The sequence below is a fragment of the Trichoplusia ni genome, chromosome 21 (genome assembly GCF_003590095.1).
Source record: "Trichoplusia ni isolate ovarian cell line Hi5 chromosome 21, tn1, whole genome shotgun sequence".
Lineage (NCBI taxonomy): Eukaryota > Metazoa > Arthropoda > Insecta > Lepidoptera > Noctuidae > Trichoplusia > Trichoplusia ni.
The window spans coordinates 2,010,887-2,030,657 of record NC_039498.1 but is presented as its reverse complement, the minus strand read 5'-3'; the positions used below and the strand labels follow the sequence as shown (position 1 = coordinate 2,030,657).

Below are 19,771 nucleotides of genomic sequence, written 5' to 3'. Positions count from 1 at the left end.
GTTATTTGTTAAGGTCACTGGATATATCAAGTCGAAGGAACAGGTCACCTGGTAAAAATAAAATATTCAGCATTAGAGTAGAATGTTTTAGGAGTAGGAAAATGAAACATAACAAATCTGTTTTGTAAAAACGTGTTTATTTACACTTTGGCAGTGATGGCATGTATAAAACTTTTTTTATTTACAAAGAGAGTTACTATATGAGACCTTAGTTCGTTTGAGCAGAATTCTATCTTTGTTGCGGTGGTGTAGCACAACCCTAAGCCAACCGCTACCTGGCAACACTGGCGATCGGAAAACCACCAGTGTTACCAGATACAACCGACGAAGGGATTGCCAATAACGGTTACTTGAAGAATAACAGTTCGTTGGGACGGTTATTTTTTAAGTAACGGTTAATGGTGTCGGTAGTCGATTTACCAGCCGTGGTAGCCGAGGTTGTAGGGGGCGGCGATGCCGTGGACTCCGTAGGCGGCGGCGATGCCGTAGGGGGCAGCGATGCCGTAGGGGGCAGCTACGTAAGGGGCAGCAGCGGCGGCGTAGCCAGCGCGGGCGGCGGCGACACCACTGGCGGCGGCAGCGTGGGACTGGGCAGCAGCTACGGCGTTCTGGTTGGCAGCGAGGGTACCCCAGTAGGCGTTCTCGTGGAGGTCACGCTGGGTCTCGGCGACCTGGCGGGCGGCTTCGGCGTTGAACTGGACGGCGGCTTCGGCGGCACGGGCCTGGCTTTCGCCGAAGGCACGGGCGTGGTCCTGGGCGGCTACGGTGGCGTCGATGGCGGCCGCCTGAGCGTCACCATGGTTGACCCCGTAGACTAGGGGGCTCAGCAGGGCTGAGGCTGAGGCATAGCCGAGGAGGGCGACAAAAGCGATCTGGGGAAGAAGAAAGAGTTTTTAGAAAAAGGAATGAAGTTATTTGTTTAGGTGATGATTTCGAAGGAGCTCTGGGACTAATAGCAGCAGAAAGGCTATTGCAATCGCTGACTGTTGTCATTAGGATTTGTTCTTAAATAGATTTCATCTAAAGGCAAATTTCAGTTTTCGAATATATTTTTTCTTTTCAGAATATTTTGCATTATGTCAAGTGGTCATTTATTAAGAGCGACATTTCACAATACTTATTAGACGTTCTCGTGAACCACTGATCTATCAATGTTGATTGCATTGAACAAAAGACTTAACATAATCGTATATAATCGATTGCTATCAACAAGCAAAAAACTATCCAGTCCTAAATGAACGGTTTACGTAACTATATAGTTATTTAAAACCGTTAACAGATCGTAAAGTTAAACGAATTAACTGTTTAAACAACCGTCACATTATTAGTATTCAGTCTAGTTATTATTATGCTAAAACGCCTTGAATTAGGCATGCGTGTTTCGTAACAACCATAGTTTATAACTAGTTCTTCCGTTCCAACGTTATCCGTTAACAACTTGTTATTTTAATAACTGGTTCGCTTTTTATGGCCTTAGCACTATTTTAAATTAGAAATGAATGCGTTGATTTAATATATTAATGTTTTTTTTTTAATTTGGAACGGCAGAAATGTAGATTTTTTTTAAATTTCAAGAAGTTTTTTCTCTATTCAATGACAAATCGGGTTGTAACTATGTGAGTTGTCTTTGCCCAATTGTGGGATAATTACAATTTGGTTATAATTATTGATTCTCAATATCGTAACAGCACAATTCTCTTGAAAAACAAATGCACCTTTCTTTACGTAAACAATTATGTGTGGCCTAATTACCGATCATACAATTGCAAACTTCCTGTTTTTTGTTATACCGCACATTGCCGGCAGAATTTATAATTTTCATTAACATTCGGCTAATTAAAATGTAATTGTTGCTTCGAATCGAAAAAAAAATTGATGACAAAATTCTATTTGCATTTTGTTTTTTTTTTCGTTTGGCAATATTGTCGTTGTTTTTTTATGATTAAATGTAGATACTTGATGCTAAAGAATTATAAATTGTAGCACCCTTTATTTGTTTATTAAATCTTATTTTCATGTGTTCTATGGTCTGTGGTCTGCAATAAATGTTGTATATTCTTTATTTTTTCTTTAAAACGGACTGGGCATTGACAAACATCCAAGTTTGTAGCATAAAAAGAAGTCCAGATTCAGGAAAAGCATTTAAGGAACGCACGAACACTTGTCCTACGCTGGGTTCGAACTCGTGCCATTCAGCTATATGTGCAGTTAAACTGATAAGTCAAAGTCACGTCACTTGTCGAAGAGGAATGTCATTCACATACAGTACCGGTCACGTTTGTTAAGTAAGTTGGCGCTTCGATAAAGAAAAAAGGCTTGTAAGAGTGAGTTCAAAGTATAGAAGCTGTACGTGTGAAACAGAGACAGAGATATTTTGTAGCTCTTCCCCGATGCTCCAAGTTATACTGGCAATACTGTACGTTTTCTATTCTAATGTTGATGTATTATGATCTATGTTGCCCTTCGTTGCCCTGTTGTCTGTTTTTTGCATTATTTACGTTGCTAAATACACATATTAATAATTGATTGCAGGATTTTCGCAACGGTTTGCATCCTTGTGTAAATGCGTTTATTGATAACCGATTTTGTGTATGTATTACTGATAAGCAAGTTTTTTTTAAATGTTTTCCTCTGTGAATTATGAACAGTTTTTTTAACGACTCCCGCACTAAGGATTTGAATCCTTGTGTCGCGGGGCTTTCACAAACTTTCAAGTCACAGACTCAGGACAAGCATTCGTGGATCACACAGACGCTTGTCCTACGCGGGGATCGAACTTGCGATACGTCGCGCTCTGTGCGTTTGTTTGTAATGTCAAATTGAGATGACGTTTCTTTTTAGGTTGTTTAAGAAGTGTTTGCGATTCTTGTTAAAAGGAAGCAAAGTTTCTGATTTTACAATGTTGTAATGGGTAATCTCAGGATGTACTGAATCAATTTTGGAAATTCTTTTATCAATATTATGATATAAGCTACAGCTCAAGAATTTGAAAACGGACTACAAAACATTGAATAATGTATTTAACAATATTCGAAATTATTTATAAAGGTTTACAGTATCGATAACATTAATTATAAAATCTAAAGTAATCTAAATATATCGAATTATTTATAGACAACCTCAATTGCACTAAATTATCATGAAACAACTATTCAACAGGGTGTGCCTACGCCTAAATATTTTACGTATAATTTCGCAAGCCGCCATTTTGTGACAATACTGGCAGTTATGGCTGTATGGTTTGTGACATTGGCCTATTAGTTAAGAGGTACGTTATTTTGCAAAGTAAATAATGTTTTTCCGTGTGTTAGAGATTTGACAAGAATATTATATGGGACTGATTGGGGGATCGAGATCGCCAGAGGAAGCAGATGAAGACTTTTCTCAGCTGTGTGACAGAATATTAGCTAGATATCTTCTACCTTTTCTGAAAACTATTGCAATGCGACAAATTGTGCAAATTTTAACTATTTAGCTATTACAGATCATGATACACCCTGGTAACAGACGGCGAAGGGTTCTGTTTTTCCCTTTCTGCAGGAAACCCTAAAAAAGTATTTATTTAGTCCGGACTAGTCAAGTATATTATTATATTTCAAACTTTTCCTTATTATAAATTCGACCTCTAAATACCAAATATAACTGTTTAGCATCATAACGGTGCGTACGATACAGTATCAACAATAGTGATGTGACTTCTAAATGAGAGACCTTGACATGTTATGACATGCATGCGAGCATGCGTGCTAGTGTTGTAGAGTATATGTAGATATGCGCACGTGTTGGAAATTATTTATGTTGTTGCCAAATTGAGAGCATTGTTAAAGTCTTTTTTTGAGTTAAGTAATATTTTTTGCAAGGTTGAAAGGGAGTATTAATTTGGGAAACTGTTTATCACTTGCCGAAAACGGTTCAAAACATCCTCTGTTTTTGTACTGTCCTATCAAGGGCAAATGCACAGCATAGGGGGGCGGGAAGGGGGCAGAAGCTTAAAACAATCGTACGAAGAGAAGAATGGTAAAAAAGACAATTTTTATGAATGAATCTTGCTAAATTGAAAGAATATGGTCTGAATGCAATAATAGACTTAGATTTTGTTTGAATTGCATATCCAAATCGGTTTACGTGAACGAAACCGGGACTAACAACTAATTTGAAGTAAAAACTATTTGGGAAGTTACTTTTTGAAGAGTAGAAAGATAGGAAGGCAATAGTAAGAAAGCGGTAGTGTACGCCGTCAAATACCTATTTATTCAACTATGAAAGAAATTGGAAATGAGGAAACAGGTAAAGTGGATCGGGCAGAAAATTGCTTGGAGATATGTAAATTGATGATTCAACTTTGAGGTGTGTTGTGAAGTTGTGTAAGTCACTGATATCCTCAGATTGGTCTGCATACGATCGCCTATTTATCTATGAGAGTAATGTTGGTATTAAAAAGTTTCTAACGATTTTTAATGCTGTTTAATGAACAGTACGGGCTGGTTGGATGTATCTTGTTCTTTCTTTTTTAAACTCCCGCAATAAGAATGGTATTTTTTTTTGTGTGGCGGTGGTTTCTTAAACATTCAAGTCATTTGTACGAAGACACTCAGACTCGGAAGAAACATTTGTTTATGACACATATGTGTGTATGCTTGTGCTAATCAGGGATTATTTTATTATTATGATACATCTCTTTTGACACCAGAACTGCGCGGCTGCGCAATGTATTGCAACTTGCTTTGTATTTCTCGAATATAATTAAGTATTTGTTATTGTCCTATACTATTGTCATCTATTAATTAATAATAAACCTTGATAATATCGCACGTTGGCATGCGTACCACGCATTAGCCAACCATATTCAAACGGCCTTAAAAAAAACAATTGTTATTTTGACGTTTCGTTTAAGGCGCGTTTTTTTGACAGCCTTGATCATGACATTGCGTGGAATGGAATGTGTATTTGACTGACAGTTTTTTGTTCAAAGTAATTTGATTTCGATTTAATGTGAGGAAGTAATGATTGGGTGTGGTTTTGTGATATAAAAGGCTTGACCAGTAGTTTTAAGTATTTAGATCAATTTAAGTTATTTTGACGTATTCAAGTTTGGGACATAAATAATCTTTTGGATGAGTCTCTATTCTCACTAGAATCGGCTTAAGGCCGTGTCGTACTTTATAGAGGATGGTAAAATAATTATAAAGGATTGGCAATCATAACGATTTTCTACAATTTAAAAGAGATTGCAACTGTTTAAAAATAATTTAGTGTCACGTTATTATTAAATTCAACTCTTATAGAGGTTTGGGAAATCGATTCATAATTAAAACAGACAATCAACTATAATTATCAAATTAATCTTTGCGAGAAAGAAAATGGAATCATTGTATTGTATGCGATCGCGTGCTTCTTTAATTTGTCAAATCACGCACGGATGTGTCAATTTGATTATTTCCGTGACAGCTTGACGTCATAACGACTTAACCGACTTCATAAAAGAGGATATTTCTCACGTTAATCAGACCACTTTATATTGATGTTAATTAATTGCATTGTTATTAAACAGTTTTCTTCTTATCTTAGAATACATTGTGAGGTGCCTTTTTCTTGGTAACTGTGTTAGTGTTTTTTTGTAAATGTGTAATGACACGTGCTTTTTTAATTACGTCAAGTTTTTTAGTGTTGTGGCGGGAAAAATTGATATAGTTATGCAAAACATAAGGTTTAATACCGTTTTTTAGAGCGATTTCAAAAAGTTTGACTCATATTATCATTAAAATACAGAAAACATGTACAGGTTATCATAGAAACACGCCAGATGAAGTTATTTGAGAAATCTTTATATGAAATCATTCGTAACAACAAAAACCACATGTTTGACATTATATACGCGGTTAAAGTTGCATTTGACGTGTCACAGATAATCAACGCTTAGTCATAGACAAATGGTAATGAGATAGAGTTATCTGTTATTGTTCTGCAATAAGGTTTTAATGTTGTGACATTATTCTGATTTGCATGTTTTTGTTTATGACTGTGTAAGGTAATCTGTTTATTATTTAAATTGCATGGGGTTATTGCTATTGGTTGTGTTCGTAAGATATTTAGGTTGCAAAATTATGTTTTTAATATTATTCGCAATGACAAAAACAATGCTGCATCAATTGTTGTATGATCGGAAATATGACGAAAATTTATATTAGTTGATCTATTTAAAATTCAAAATCAGTCTTAAAATTGCGGTAACCCGCAAAGACTTCCAATATTACATCATATAGGCAACAATTTGACATGAAATCTAGTTAAAATCATTATCCTTCTGACGCAGTCGGGTAAAACATGTCACACTTGTGCAAACAGGTTTCAATAGAAGAAATAAGTTTAATGTTTTAACCTTGTCGTACACATTGTGATTACTCGTTATTCTTAATTGGATCAATATTGATTAACAAAGAATGGTCTTTGAAAACCTTTTATGGCAATTTATAAATGTTTTCTACTATATAGATTAGTTATATAAATATATTATTTGTGAGACACTTAAGATGAGGTTAGTAGTGATAACAAAACGTTTTGGTTTTTTAGGCTGTATGGTGCATTTCCTTAGTCTGCTGTTACATGACAAGAAATTGACATGTCAAAGATTTTACGCGCCAAAATATTTTTTGTGCTTGTTTTAAATTGTGAAATATTTAATTTATATTAGAATTGACAAATAATTTTTAAATATTAATTTAGGAGCACTGATTTCAAAATCACTTTTATTAATCACGTTTTGTTATCACTTGGATTGTAAAAAAAAGGAATATTTACCAGGAATCTCATCGTGCACTTCTTGTTGACTGCTCGAGAGCTACTGAATACTGTTCTGGTGTTACAGCGGTCTTTTATACCAAGTACAAGTGGTGTAGTGATATTGAAAGTGTAGCAAGTACCTGTACCGAAGGATTAGACTAGGCGGATCACTGAGGTGGCAAGGTCTCAAAAATGAAATTAAAAAAAAGTTGTTGTTGACATCTGTCTTGTCGGTGTGACGTTTGTTTGAATTGAGAAGTTTGAGAAAATATTCCGCTTTTTTTTTAAGAATTTGCTGGTTGAATAAGTATTGCATTTCTTTATACTTTTATTGAAGACACTTTAATATGATTTTTTTTATGACTTAAACAATTTTTTGTACGATTTAAAAAATATCTTATTCTCTTTATATTATATATTATAAAATTATTTTTTTTCGCAGATATTGGATCAAGCTACTATTAAATTATGGTTTTTGTCTTGATTTAATTTATTTGAAATAGTTTCAAGGATCCGACCCGCCCATCTCGTGCGGTTTAATTTTTAATGTTTAAAAGAAATCGTTTATTCAACATGAGAACATTTACATTTCAGCTTTTTGAGACGGAATATTGTTTATAGTCCATGAGAAATATGCAGATGATGATTTATTTCATTAAAACTTTACCAAGTTAAATTAAAAATTTGTTGCTTTTGAACGATTAAAGCAAATCTTTTAAGTAATAATGTACCTTGTTGATTTAGTTTTGATTTAATTTATAAAATTCTCGTGTCACTGTGTTAGTTAACCGTCGGAACATGAAATCGGGATAAAAACTATCCTACGTGTTATCTGTGTAATAAAAACTATCTAGATATTAGTACCAAGTTTCTTCTAAATCCGTTCAGTGGTTTTTGCGAGAAAAGAGTAACAAGCATCCATCCATACTTAAAAACTTTTCCGTTTATAATAACACTACGAGGAGCTGTTGCCCGCGACTTCGTCCGCGTTTTTAGAAGAAATAAGTTATGATTTATATCTGCCCTGTTTTTCAACTTTCCCATTGTATCTTCGCTCCTATTGGTCGCAGCGTGATGGTATATAGCCTAAAACCTTCCTCAATGAATGGTCTATTCGACACAAAAAGAATTTTTCAATTTGAACCAGTAGTTCTTGAGATTAGCGCGTTCAAACAAACAAACTCTTCAGCTTTATATATTAAATGCTAGCTGACCCAGAAAACGTTGTTTGGCCGAATTTCTAGTTCTATGTATTTTTAATGCCACATTATAAAAAAATAAAAACAAACAATTTCGTCCAAAAAATATTTTTTTTTTGTGTGAGCAACCCTTATCACTTAGGAGTATGAAAAATAGATGTTAGTCGATTCTCAGGCCTACTGAATAAGCATATAAAATTTGGTAAAAAAATGGCTGGGTCAGCTAGATAAATTACACCCAAAACCAGAACAAATGATTGTGCTTCACACAAACATTTGTCCTGTCAAAACTTTACACAAATAAGCATCACAAATGGATAAAAGCGATGTGAGTGTGACCTGTCGGGAAGATGAGTGGCATCTTCTCGATAAAATGTTAAGGAAAACATAAAATGAACCTTATGTAATGAGCCTAAGATTCAGTATCACACGTTAACAGTAACAATCGTAGTCTTTTACTAGAAAATACGCGTCTTAGGTAATAATCTTCAGTTCAATGAAATGTTAAGTAATGTGAATGATGAATTTGACTGGAATGTTGGTCTAGTCGTCGGTTCGATTCCCACCCAAGATCTATCATTGTGTGATGAACAAGATTTTTTCTGTGTCTGGAAGTACTTCATCTAAATTATGTATTTTTTTAGTTTTAGTAATATATGAGTATCATTTGTCTAGTAGGTACTCATAATACATGATTTGCTTAGTTTGATAATAGATGGCGCTGTTCGTTGATAATATAATTATGATTACATTAATTGTCTCACATACTTGGAGTAATATCGATAGGCGCTCACGTCATCATCGCGGAAAGAATTTATTAATACCTTCATTGGCACTAAATGCTTGATATAGACTCTATAATATTTAGACAGGAGTTAATATTTTGGGTGTTCAGTAAAGTTCAAATTCGCTCTAAAGTAAATTTGAAAAATTTGGTCGAGTTCGCGACAGTGAAAAGTCCGTACGAAAAGGCTTAGTGAAAATATTTTTAGAACTCTAAGAACCGTTGTTGAACAACGATTAGATTTAAAATTTTCCGTTCAATTGGGAACAGTAATGCACCATCAGAAAAGTTTCCATAGACTACCCATAACGGTTTATTAATACAGTCTGGTGACAGACAGCGGAACTTCGTTATAGGGTGTCGATTTTCCCCTATGGTTACAGAAAGCAAAAGACAAAAAAAGTCAGGTGTAGAAAATAAGACTATTGCAAACGAAAATAATAGATTCTGGCTGTATTAATAACATGATGGTAAATAATATTTCTACCACCACGTTATCTATACGTAATGAAGTCTGTATCAATAGTGTTGATCACCGAGGCGGAGCAGGAAGTGTTTTGATAAGTATCAAATAAAAACACTGTCACAATGTGTAGCGAGTAAGGCGAGAGGTGTAGGCCTGCCGCGTGTCACACCGAAGCGAGCGCGGCGAATTTAGTACTAAAATATGTTATAGGTAGGTACTCTAGAAAAGGGATAATATACAATTTTATTAAATGATGCCACGGTTTATTCACGCGTATTTATCGGGATCGCTCGACTAGTTTCGTATCCAACCGGAGTCCTTAATCGTGAGCTAACGCGGCGGCGTCTAGAGTCACTACCGTAGTTTTAAAAGTGCCGGAAAACGACCTATTTGAAATAAAAACTTTTGATTTTGATACATGCAAACAAGAAAGTGAGTGTATAAAAAAACGTGTTATGGGAACCAACGACAACTTTTTCAGGTTAAATTAAAAAAAAAATCAAGATACATAGCATGAGAAAAAAAAGCAAAATGCAAAACTTTTTTAAGTCCGTTGAAAATGGCATGTGCAAATAGATCAACGAGAGACGCCTGATAGACTTAAATTCAGTTCAAACTGCATTACAATTTAAGTACAAAACAACACAATAATGAGCGTTATCTTAAGATAATCATAACCACTCAAGTGAGGCAATTCATCATTCAAACAAACATGCATGCAAATGACATAAGTAAATGATTACTTACTTCATCCATTTTCTTTGACATTAATATAGGATAGTATCTTTTCATTCACGGTCTAACTTCATGAGTAGAGACTCGGTCCTTATTCCGTGCACGGGGATACAGATCTAACATGCAGAGGCCTTGTTGAGAACTTCAATGTAAAATGAGATGGGACACCCACTCCCTCGGGGGAGGAATTGGGTAGTGTCAGACTCTTACTGACTAAACCTGAACCGCCGTGCTACGTCATCTGCGTTTTTGTGTCTGTGTATGGCAATGAGATGCAACTCATTGCTTCATACAAGGACCATCCATCGCTGCACTATAGAAGAACAGACATGGAGGACCTAACATACATGAACTGTTAAACATAGCTACTCTTCTCCTAAATTATGCTGTGCCCGACTGGGTCCATAATTGAAACAAATTTTTGAGTTCACAAACTGTACCACATTAAATAATGGAAATACCAAAATTGAATTGAATTGGAAAAAGGTCAATACTTATGCTTATTTCATTAATTAATTTCTAAATAACTAATTAGGGCAAAAAGTATAATAATATGAAAAGAAATCGTTTCCTTCACAAATTATGAAAAGACCTTTAGCCGAGCTTAGTATACTTGTATGGAATCACAGTGTCACAAGTTCGACTCATAATTGACCAGTTTCTATTGTATATGTTTATCCAAAAAACGTATCGCAAAAATATTTAGTTATTACCCTTGCTACACGTCGGTGTGACACAAGGATAACTTCGCAATTATTTTTAAGGGCAGCTGCTCGCTTACATATTAATTGTAATATCATATTAATTCATCGGACCGCACTGCCTAGTATATTATGGGTATTAAATGTTATCTTTTTTTTTATAAGCTTGTTTAGCCTATGAAATACATTGACGCCAGCTAATATACATGCATAATTGTTTTTCAACCGATTTTGAATACGGAGAATCTCCGTTCTTCTTTTTTCTCATGTTTGTGTCCTTGGAGCTTCGGACTGGATGAACCGATTTAGTTGATTCGTTTTTCACTTGACGTTGAAAAACGCTATCTTTTGGTCGCATACAAATTTTATCAAGTTTGGTTCAGTAGTTTTTGTTTGAAGACGGTTGTATGTTTTTGTTCTTAAACAATATTACAGATACCAGAGCTACGCGCCGCCGCAAGGTATGGCAACGCGATAATTCTCGAATCGTCTGCGAAAATTTATTCAAGAAATCTGCTGGGCATAAACTCCTCGTAACCTCCCCTTTCTCGCGCCAATTTCAACTCTATATTGATCTATTTGTTTTAAACTACTTCCGCCCTAAGGAATTTAATCCTTGTGTCGCGGGGGTTTTACAAACATTCAAATCACATGCACAAGCATTCAAACACCTAGACTTAACACAAACATTCTGTAATCCAGGAATGCTTACAACACAACGATTAAATGCCTTGCTGCAGGAGTCGTTTAAAACAAAAATGCTTGTCCGACGCGGGGATCGAACCCGCGACACGTCGCGCACTTTAGGTTTGGCGTGGTAACCTCAACCACTCGGCTATCCGTGCAGTCATTTCTAAATGTCCCTATACAGTAATTTCTAAATGTTATCGTGGGCATAATGTCCAGTTGTGTTTAACTATAGCACCACGCCCTCACCCCGCAATCCTTGCCGGGTATTTCGTCAGTTTTCATTCTAGTCGACCTTCCGACACCGATTTGTATTTCGTTTTACACTGCTGGCCAGAGATATGGTAACAGCTTTTGTAGCTGTTATTTTGACCTATAAAGCGGGAACACCCGCCCTATAGCTGATTATATGATCGTATGATTACTCTTTATTATAAATGGTTAAGTATTTTGTGCGCCTGTACGTCACGCTTAAACGGTTACACTGATTTAGATAAATTTTGATGGGGAGGTAGCTTGCCCCTTGGATTAACACAAAGAGACACACACATTTCACACATATTTCATTAAAAGCGTGTACAGGGACACAAGTCCAACAAAACAATTTTCCAGCCTTGAGAACTTTAATTTATTTTTATTTTCTATCAGAAACTGTCCAGTCCTGCTCTTTTTGTGTGAGTTTGTGTTAAATAGGGCTATTCGAATATGTGTTTTACCTTTATTTGTTTCAGTTGGACTTGTTTGAGTTGTTAGTAGAATTTGAATTTTTAATTAAATCGTGCCACACTTAATTTGTCCACCACTGTAAATCAGGCAAACGGCATTCCATTAAACAGTCAGTGCAATTTCTTTCAATATGGTCTGAATATTAAGACATTTACATGAAGTTCACCTTAAAACGATTCGCATAAAGAAAGTTGATTTATCAAAATCTAGTGTTCTTGAGGACGACTGGTGTCCTTTATCGAAAGGGTATGCTTCTTTTGAGATCTTTTAAATAAAATAAATGCGGACAACATCACATACATTGTTCTGAACCCAAAGTAAGTTGCTAAAGCACTTGTGTTATGGAATTCAGATACAACGAAGGTACCACATTCACCCAGACCCGAGACAATGTAGAAATGTGATTTTTTACATTGACCCGACCGGGGATCGAACCCGGGACGTCAGAGCTAGCGACCCCTTGAAACCGGTGCGTACGCCACTCGACTACGGAGGTCGTCGAATATAGTTCAACAATCAGTTGTAGTTGTTGGGTTTTTGAATAGCCTGAAAATTTTCTATTGTTTTTTTTACTTCATAAAGTATTCCTCAACTTTCACACAACGCCATCTAGTCTCAAACTAAGCAAAGCTTGTGTTATGAGTACTAGACAAATAATAAACTTTCCTATATTTCTAAATACCTGCTTAAATATTACGGATGAATTACACCTAGACACATAACAGATAATCGTGCTCATCATAAAAACATTTGTCTAAGAACTGCTTACTAAATACTTGTACTGCGCGGGGATCGAACCCGCGATCCGTCTAGAGCAGTGGTGTGCGCCGTTCTAATTCGGCTACCAATGCATTCATATTGAAGACAGAATATTTATTTCTCAATCTTTCGTGGAAGCTCCATTATTATTTAACCTAATATACTCACTAACGTTTGATATACCCATTTCAATATATCGGAATGCAAGCCGGTACTCTGATCTCGATACATCAATAAAAACTTTATCGATTCTATTTTGATCGTGTCTTTGACATTACTGGTGACAAAAACTTTATTCGATAAGCGCCATTTTTTTGTCAACTCCAAAAAGTTAATTGATTTTGTTTATTTATTGCGATCTGTATTTGATCACTAAAATATAGCTTGGTAACTTATTTTTGGTTGCTCATATTGTACCTAGTATACTAGAAGTCGTACTGTCGTGAGTTTGATTCCTATCCAGGACAAATGTTTTGTGTGATGAACGTGATCATTTGTTCAGGTAAAATTTGTGAGTATTTGATGTATTTATAAAGAATATGTATGTTTAACAGTTGTCTAATGTTCATGATAAAAGCTTCGCTTAGTTTGACGCTAGATGGCGTTGTGTGTAATTTGTTGAATATTATATTTTTTTCTGTAGTTCCAGGCCATATTAGGGTCGGCTTCGAAACAGTTGCCCTATATTCATCTTCTAGTATGTCTTATTATTGTCTAAACTCTTCTTTATAGATTGATTTGTATTCTTGTCCTTGAAAGTAAAACGAAATCGAAAGTACAATTGACTAAGCGATGAAAGTGAAGAAAAGCGGAATCGCGTATCGCGTGTCGTTTTACTGTTTTTGGAAAATGAATCCTTATCCTTATGTTGAATATGAATCGTTAAGTATTACCACGCACCGACTTAATGCGGTAACGTAGCCTTTTCCCAACTATGTTGGTGTCGGCTTCCAGTCTAACTGGAAGCATCTTAAATCTAGTGTTCTACAAGGAGCGACTGCCTATCTGACTTCCTCAACCCAGTAACCTTGGCAACACAATTCCCGTTACGAAGTCTGGTCGTCTGACTTTCCAGCTTCTGACTGACTATCCATAACGTCTGTCAAAGTACGAATAACATCCGGGACCCCACAATTTAATGTGCTTTCTGAAACACGGAGGAACTCGTTATGTCATAGACGGTCACCCGTATCAAGCGTAGCTTAACTCACAATTACTCATGCCCAAAATTCGCATCAGTAATTACCATGATACAATTCAAATCACATGCTCTGACATAAACTGTCCGGGTCACCCCGTTTGGTACACGTGTTTAGCGTGACAAGTGAGGTTCATAAATGTAACACTTTCATTGTTAGCAAAGGAGCTCGTGACTAAGCTAAAAGTGCATAAGTGAGTCGATCACAGGTCTAGCTACGCTTGACGCGATTGGTCCGTAGATGGGTGACCATCTTTTTCATAACGAGTTCCTCCGTGTTTCGGAAGTTTGAAAGTCTGTCAACCAGTCTTACTAAGGGGTATCGTGTTACCCAGGTAACTGGGTTGAGGAGGTCAGATAGGCAGTCGCTCCTTGTAAAACATTGGTACTTAGCTGAATCTGGTTAGACTGGAAACCGACCCCAACATAGTTGGGAAAAGGCTAGGCCGATGATTTCATTGTTGGCAATTGTTAAGTTGTGAAATCAGTCGTTCGACGAAACGCCCGGATGTAAACTAACATGCAAATATGTGAATTTGAATATTTGTGGGTTTTACTTGGTATTGTAGTCGCAGTATCCTTGAGGTTCTTCAATCGTTAGGAAACAGGTTTTCAGGCTGAAAAGAACTATTATTTTAATATACCAATGGGCTAGTCAAATTTGTGTCACTTATAGGGTTAAAATTGTCAGAAATCATATATTATGGAAGTAGGATATATCATCACTTTAACATGTGTTTTTTGAGAACGCTGGAGTTGACATTTCCTATCTGACTACTCTGAGAAGGAATGTAGAAACAAACTCAGGGTCCCAGTCCCACTTTTAAAGTCCAGACAATTTTTAAATGCGAGAAAAGTGCACAAACTTATGCAGAGTATTTCTTTGGAATCGATAATATACCTGCATAAGGTTTATACTTACAAAAAGACGTATGAGTTGCGTATTGAATTAAATAATAGATAGTATTATTAAAAATAACTTTATGCAAGAGCACAAAAAAATAACACAAATGTATGAGATTATTATGCAAAGCCCATTTCTATCCCTTGGATACGATACCCCAAAATAAGGTATCCAACATAATTCGATAAAACTGAAATTTTCCCAACCAATATAATTTCCATACAAATGTTTTTTGGGCTACAAAAAAAACATTCTTCCTAGTTTACATTACTCGTATACAACACAAAGTAGTTCTGCCTATCTCCTACCGTTAAAACCTTAGTGTCTCACTTAAAATACTAGCTATATTATTAGCTTATATCACACAAAGAACAGGTCAGCGTTTAGCGGCCATTACAATTGCTTCCTGTCAGCATACCTTAGTAATAACTCAATTATATTTTAGTGTTAATTGTTTTTTATAACTGATACTTTGACCAATATAGTATTTTTCGTGATTTTGGAGAAGGTCGACCGTTTAAATCACTCTTGCATGTTAAAATCTTGGTCAATGAAAAGAGAACTCCTGTTAAAAATATTTTTGACTATCTCAATTTGTCTTGTTTAGTAGTTGGTGGAAACCGATGAATATTAATTGATCTTTTGTAACTTTAAGACCATCATGTCTTCTAATTTTGGACTATTCAAAATGAAAATGATATAAAAATGTTTTAAGCCCAAAAAAGAGAGAAACGAGAGATTATAAAGCTAGTGACTCTTTCTCCACTCAAAAGTCTGAAGTTAACTGAAGCGAACAGAAGTAGGACTTAAAATAGGTTGTATTTTAAGGCAGGTTTTATTAAAAATCTTTTTGTCTATTTTTTAGGGCATCAGAAAAGTGTGGGTTTTTACACTTTTCTGATGGAGTAATTAAATAAAATTGATAGAATAGTTTTTTTTTTGTTTTTTCTTCTTAGTATTTTCTTAACACCCTGTATCTATAAATACCATAAATATCTGTCTGAATGTAGAGCGGAATCTTTACATTATGCATTCGAATAGCATAGCTGCGATAATTTTGTCTTCATCCAGTAATCCATATATTAAATGTCATTTCTGTCTCAGAATAATTAAGAAAATGACATGTAATATCAACTTTGAAAAAGTCTTATATTACTTTGCTTGCGTTGGGATCGAACTTGCACCTCCTGCATAAAAATGCTTATAACCGCAAGGTCATTTCAAGTATATTGATCAGTAAACCACACCCGAATGAATTATTTATTTTACAATGAACTACCATAATGGCTTAATGAAATGATTCCTTTGCTCTTGACATAGTCTGACTAATATTATAGTCACTCTGTATAATACCATAGACGCCAGCTGTCAATGTGACAGGTGAAGTCGATCGTGCGTGAATCGTGCGCGTGAGTCGCTTTGCGCTTGGGTCTGCTTGATTGGAACCTTATTTGTTTCTTTGTTCATCATTGTTTTCTTGTCTTATAAACAAATTGCGTGATTTTTTTATTACTGATCTTTGTATCTTTAGCTTTTTAAAACCACTCACATTAATTTGCTGCCCTTGTGCATGTAACTTGAATGTTTGCGACGCCCATTGCGACACAGGGATTAAATTCAATACTGCCCAAAAAGTGAAGAAACATACTTTGTCGAATCATGTCACCATCTAACAAATCACGCCGCATTCCAAAAACGCGAAGTCTGGAGTCCTCGAGCGTTTTGAGTGCGGAAAGTGATCTAGGCATATTCCCTTTAGAGTATTTACATCAAAAATTCTAACTCAAGATTAAGATTAAGCTTTAAATTTAGGTAATCGCAATTATCTCTTACAGTAAAACGCTAATTATTGAACTGGAGTTATGCAGTTCACAATGGAACGTACCGGTTTAACTGGGACACAGTTAGTTAAAATATTTACCTCGCTCTTAACTTTTGAAGTAAATGAAACGTTGTTTTGATAGCTGCGTAAAGTTATTGTAAATTTCATCATCCTAGCGTTTTATCAACTATGTTGGGGTTGGTTTCCAGTCTAACCGGATTCAGCTAAATACCAGTATTTTACAAGGAGCGACTGCCTATCTGACCTCTTTAACCCAGTTACCTGGGCAACAAGATACCCCATAGTTAAACTGGTTGTTAGACTTTGTAGCTTCTGACTAACTGTAACGATTGTCAAAAATATAATGTTTAAGAACTGGGACCCACAATACAATGTGCCTTCTGAAACACAGAATAAATTTGTTGTAAATGATATAATTATGAACATTTATCTCATTGCCTTTCTTTTGCCTCGTGGAAATTCTCATGGACTTTTATCGGCCCTGGCGAAGGCGGAAAGGCATGTATTTTGGCTACAACTACCAGAGTGTTTCATCCTACCCTTGTACCGTAGGCCATAGTTTGCATGGCGTTTTTGCTCTTCCTTTCGCCAATTGTAGAGTATCTTTTATCTGTTTGTTACGAGCAATCTCCTTAACAACGAGATCGACTTTGATGTAATTTATACCGTACCTAGCACAATAGCGAACCCTGATACTCACATGGTTCACAACTGAAATTGTAAACATAAGGGCTTGATAAAAATACAACTTATAATACCGTTAATTTTTAACCTTACTCCACAATTTACCGCAAAATTTACGTAACCAGCGTAATTATAATAATTGTTGCTTATTACTTTATAGCGTTGTTTATGTGTTATAGTTAACATATTTCACATTCTTTTGAAATTAGGTTTAAAGTACGCAAGTTAAAAATTTAAAATAAAACCTTGGTGCTTATGGTGTGAGTATTTTTTTTTGCAGTAGGGAATGTACTTATTTGGTATGATAGATAAGTGGGTGTTGAGTGTATGTGTGTGTCTTTGCTTGTGATATTATTAGTCCTAAATGAATACACTATTTACTGTGATGCTGTTTGAAAGCTGATACTAATTTTGATAATTCATTTCAATAATTCAAAAAGTAGATGAATAGTAAATGAGTTAAAAAATACTTTTGAATGTTCGTGTCGTTAATTATTAATGTTTATATTATGAATTTAATAAATATTCTAAATGTGATCATTATATTTTTTTGCTAAGAGAGAGTACGAATTTATCGCGATTGCTTGAATAGTTTCGGACCCAGACAGAGTCCTAGTAGGGGTAGTAATCCCAATAAATAACCTGTTGCATTATTTAATCATTTTAAAATAAATTATTCTAAACAGACCATTTCTAAAACGACCTATTTTCGTAATTGACGGCTACATTGTGTCGGTCGAAGATAAAGGTGTTGTGCTGTCTGGCATGTTAGACGGATAGGTACCAGATAGTGAAATAATACATTAGGTTTCTGCTAGCATACCTAGATAGTCGACAGTTTCAGGTCGAATTGTTTGATGTGAGCCGGTTGACACGACATTATGTTTATTAATTGTGACTTAGAAACTTGCAATTTTTCGTACCTCTCTGAATCAAGGAAGTAGGTAATATACTTCTTTTTCTAAAACACCTAATATTAAGTGTTTATTGTTTATACATCTGTCTGTCTACCAACAGTCCAAACACCTATTTTGCCAGGAGCTTGTTTTTTTTTTCCTAGCCTACTGTGTCCCACAGCTGGGCAAAGGCCTCCCCCAAATCCTTCCACGACTCTCTATTCTGGGCCGTATGGAACCAGCCTGGTTGGTAAGCGTTGAGGTCGTCTCGCCACCGCTTCCTAGGTGGCGATATAAAATGTTTGATTTGCGTCGCTGAATAGGGGGTGAATCTTGGTTACTGTTTTATTTTACCTACAAAAATATACCTAATAGCCATATGTTCATGTATGAACCCTGCATGCACACTATGTGTGTGTTGTACTCATGTTTTACAAATAAAAATATCTTTCAATTAATTTTGATTTCATAATTAATTCAAAGTACCAAGATCTGTGTTCACTCGAAAAACTGCGTACAGAAGCAGATATAAAATAATTCTTAGATTAATTGAAAGCTTTTAACATAACAACAGCCTGTACATAGGCGTTAATCTTCGTTAATTATGCAAGAATTTCTTGTAATAGATCTATGATTATACCAATTTATACGTAAGTTAACTATTATTATGCTTGTTGAATAGAATCTATTTTATGAAAACTATGTGGGTGGGGTTCTGTTGCTAAGTAACTTCCGCCATATTAACTCAGAGGTAACAACATTGTTGGACGTAAAATAAACGTGAAAGTTTTTTTTGATAGGTGGATGTTTGACGCTCTTTAACGCAGAAATTACTGCACGGATTTGGACGAAATTTTGTACAAAGATAGTTTATAATCTAAATTCAGAGGTTTTATCTTGGTTGTATGTTATCGTGAGATAATTTTAGTTGACGCGGCGGGGTCGCGTCAGCTCATGGTTAAGGACTCCGGTTGGGTCCGAAACTAGTCGAACAATCCCGATAAAATACGCGCGATAATAAATCATTCTCACGATAGTTACTATTCAAATAATTTTTGAATATGGTATTAAAGTGGGCAATACGGTGCTGTCTCTAACCTATCTTGAAGAAATGAATTTTGATTCTATTTTTCATATAATCTTTACCTCTTATTTGACAACTAGTCAAAGATCGTATTAAGCACTTAGTGTTATAAGTGTCTGTGGTGTATCTATAATCTATATCTATATCTATACTTACTTTTTTTTTATAAACAATTTTTTTTTATCTATCTAATTGTGTTCCACTTTTGAGCAAAGGCCTCTCAAAGTCCTTCCACAAATCTTTGTCCTGGTATTTCTAATCTATACTAATATGTAAAGCTGAAGAGTTTCTTTGTTTGAACGCGCTAATCTCAGGAACTACTGGT

The 19,771-nt window shown here is 35.5% G+C and overlaps 2 protein-coding genes across 6 annotated transcripts in view; one reads left to right on the top strand and one right to left on the bottom strand.

Annotated features, from left to right (window-relative positions):
• Positions 1 to 19,771, top strand: part of LOC113504196 (WD repeat-containing protein 7) — a 108,111-nt gene that overhangs the window by 27,553 nt on the left and 60,787 nt on the right. The window lies entirely within an intron of this gene.
• On the bottom strand, positions 117 to 7,121 carry LOC113504199 (cuticle protein 1-like). The gene is made up of 2 exons (XM_026886372.1): positions 6,799 to 7,121; positions 117 to 872 (listed from the first exon to the last, which is right to left on the bottom strand). Exons 1-2 carry the CDS (start codon positions 6,808 to 6,810, stop codon positions 417 to 419), a joined length of 468 nt encoding a protein of 155 aa, XP_026742173.1. The 5' UTR covers positions 6,811 to 7,121; the 3' UTR covers positions 117 to 416.